Source organism: Taudactylus pleione, unplaced genomic scaffold (assembly GCF_031769625.1).
Source record: "Taudactylus pleione unplaced genomic scaffold, aTauple2 ptg000421l, whole genome shotgun sequence".
NCBI classification, from domain to species: domain Eukaryota; kingdom Metazoa; phylum Chordata; class Amphibia; order Anura; family Myobatrachidae; genus Taudactylus; species Taudactylus pleione.
This window is the reverse complement of record NW_028284823.1, coordinates 1,092,501-1,095,751: the sequence shown is the minus strand read 5'-3', so window position 1 is coordinate 1,095,751 and position 3,251 is coordinate 1,092,501. Positions and strand designations below refer to the sequence as shown.

General features: G+C 48.9%; 1 protein-coding gene across 1 annotated transcript in view; it reads left to right on the top strand.

Annotated features, from left to right (window-relative positions):
• The first annotated feature begins 1,652 nt into the window (after positions 1–1,652).
• ACBD6 (acyl-CoA binding domain containing 6) overlaps positions 1,653–3,251 on the top strand; it is an 85,651-nt gene continuing 84,052 nt past the window's right edge. Inside the window, exon 1 of the mRNA XM_088447136.1 lies at positions 1,653–2,033. Coding sequence (XP_088303262.1) covers positions 1,830–2,033 — 204 coding nt within the window. The 5' untranslated portion in view covers positions 1,653–1,829. The remainder of the gene's footprint in view (positions 2,034–3,251) is intronic.

The following is a 3,251-nucleotide window of genomic DNA, read 5'->3' as shown; positions in this document are numbered from 1 at the left end:
GAGAGGTATTAGTAAATATGGGTGCAGAATGTGTGTATTGGTTAGGGTTAGGATGAAATAGGTAAAAACTTTGTAGGCAAGTAAAAATTAGGGCCACCACCACCACAAAGATGGTGCCAATGTACAGTGTTGTGCCCAGTGCAGTAGTGAAGGACATTGAAAACCGATCGTTGGCAACCATCGATGTTCTTGAGTCGTTAGAAATGCCTTTTCACTCAATGCAGGGATTGCAATGGTTTCTACCACTGCGTGCTTATTTCCAATGTCTCATGGCGTCCAGTTGCTATGGACATTAGGAAGGAGTTTCATGTACTGCCAGGGTCTGGCCGTTTGCGGTGGTTACACCATTAGTGGTTAGCTTTGCAATGGCATAACTTCCAATTTTTGGGAGTGGGCAATCAGGACTTTTTACATGCACCAAAAACAGGCGTAGCCATGAATCACAGGGGTGTGGCCACAAGTTATGGGGCTTTGGGCCTGATTCAGAGCCGGTCGCTATTTGCGCTCGCTTGTCCAGAAAATAGGGGTGGCTATTCAAATGAACCGTTCGCTGTTTGCGGTCTGTTCACGCCTCTAGGTCTGAACGAGCGAACAAAACTTGCGGTCGTTTTTTGGGAAACTACGCCCCCTGGCCGCTCGCATCTTACGTCATGTCCGCTATTTATTAGATTAATCGAGTACATCGAACAGGGTATGAGCTGCTCGCTATTCTTGTGGTTGGTTTTTGCTACCACAATTTTGCTAGCAGGTCTGGCTAAAAAATAACCCAGTGACGTGGTCAATGACGCTGCTGTTTTAATTATGCACACCCATAAAACGCCCGTTTTGACCTTTAAGCACGCCTACGATCGGATCTCCACTCCCCGTTTTCAAGCACCTTCCCCTGTTACCACCCACATACGCCTCATCCTGTCACTCAAATTATCAGGCATTCGCTATTTTGCGAGCACATGAATTTCGGCCGCACTGACTGGTTCGCGCATGCTTTTAACGATCCGTACGCATGCAAAGTTGGGCAAACATTGCTCGGAGCGAACGAGCGGCCGCTTACGAGTGGCTCTGAATCAGGCCCTTTGTCTTGCATCGCATCCGCATGGCATTTATTCTCTCGCTGGTCAGAGAGTTTGTTTTCAACATTGTGTCCGAAAATCGGGACTATCCTGACAAATTTGGGACAGTTGGGAGCTTTGCAATGACTACATATTTTAGGTTCATTTGGTTGCAGTTAGTTGGTTCCCCAGTGCTTATATTCTTAGTTACTGCTCTGCACAAAAGCATACTATTACTTCCCAACACCACTGGGACCAAGAGTCGGGGGCGGGACAAAATAAGCCCACTCCCACTTTTGGAGGACACCCAACCCCATTTTGCGTAAGACCCGCCCCTTTCGTTTTCTGGTTTCCCCAACCGAAAAAAGTCAGTAGCGAAACACATTGATCTTATTTTACGATAATGACATCGGTCGCCTACATCGTATATCTGCGGGTGGGATCTAATAATGACCCCCTTCCCCACCTCAGGCGCTGATGTGCCGTTATTGTACGCATGCGCCAGAATCAGTTTCGGCGCATGCGCAACGTCTCTTGAGAGGGCTGTTGGAGAGAGCTGGGGGCGCATGCGCACCGCGCAGTGTCCCTGTATGAGGCCCTTTGGAGAGATGGTGGCGCATGCGCACTGCTCGGTGACTGTTTAGGCATCAGGACGTCATCTTTCAGCATCTGAACTGTGTGTGAGGATAAATCACGCCGCTCTCACACAGCGGCGGCTGCCTGTCCGTCACACGGGTCCCGGTGCTGACTATGCCGAGGGTGTCTGCGTGAGTCTCAGGCATGGCGACCCCAGGGGTGCTGGAGGAGTCCAGCTCTGGAGAGGCCTGCTCGGGGGGCTGCGGGGACCTCGGGGACTTTCTGCTGGAGGACCGGGCTGAGGAGCAGCTCTGCTGTCACTTTGAGCAGGCGGCTCAGCACGCCCAGAAACTGGCCCATGTGGCGAGCACAGAGCAGCTTCTCTACCTGTACGCCCGGTACAAGCAGGTAATGAGCCTGTGGGTCCAGCCTCACGCCTCCATCCCCCTAATACTGGCCCTGCATGGTACACAGCCTGGTACTAAGGCTGTATGCAACAGAGGGAATTAAGAGGTCAGCTGCTGTGGAACTACAAGTCCCATCATGGTCTTTCAGCCAGAGCTGGACCAGCTAGAGACTCACTGGCCATATATCATTGCTGCATGAGATAATGGGAGAGATAATGTACCAACAAATCAGCTTCTCCGTGTCCAATTCCATTGTTTTTACTGTGGCTATTTCTCTTGGGCACCCGATGGAGCAATTCAATTGTTTGCTCCGTTTGGGCGCATATAGTTGCAGGCATTTGCGCACACATTTCTGCTCGCAGTCTCCCGAGGTGGCTAGAGAAATGTATGATAAGTTTGCACTTTGGGCACCCAAAGCAGTACTTTAGATGGGTTTATATGCTTTGCGCAACTAAACCCGGTGCTTCTGGGTGCTCAAATGTAGAACTCGCGCCCTAACTGCAGCTGCGATTATTCACTCCAAAATGGATCAACAATTGTAATTGCTCTATCGGACGCCCAAAAGAAAAAGCCGCAGTATACACAATTGAATTACCCCCTAACTGTCCCTTTACACACTGTTTGAAAAATGTCAGGAGCTGATTGGTTGTTACTTTATCTTTCTCTCTCTCTCTCTAGCTTTGATACATCTCCCCCATTGTCTCCATTCAATAGGCAAAGTAATCTGTAATTCAGTATTACATATGTTGGTGGGACACAATTACTATATGGATATGTTAAGGTGGAATAATATGTTACACAAAGGTTAAATGTGATTCTATTAACTATATTGTGGGGGGAAACACAAGTACAAGGGAATCATAGAAATCCCATGCATTCAGAACTGTGGGCCTGATTCACTACGGAACGCAACTGCGAATGCAATAGTGATTACGCACGCAGTTCAACTGCTATAGTATGCTAATCCATTGCGATTGCTATACCGCCGCTGCACTACATAAGGACGCCCACTTTACCTTATACACATCCGTAATGTTCAGCAAGACTGCAAAACCATCGGTACCATCGCAGCCTCACACACACTTGCACAAGCTCTGACCGTACTCAGAATTGCTAACCTTCCACGCACGCTATGAGGCCTTAGGCTGCGTAGGGCATCGCAGTGGATCATTTATGCACATTCATGCAATGGCTTTGATATGCACTGGCACGTCTGTGT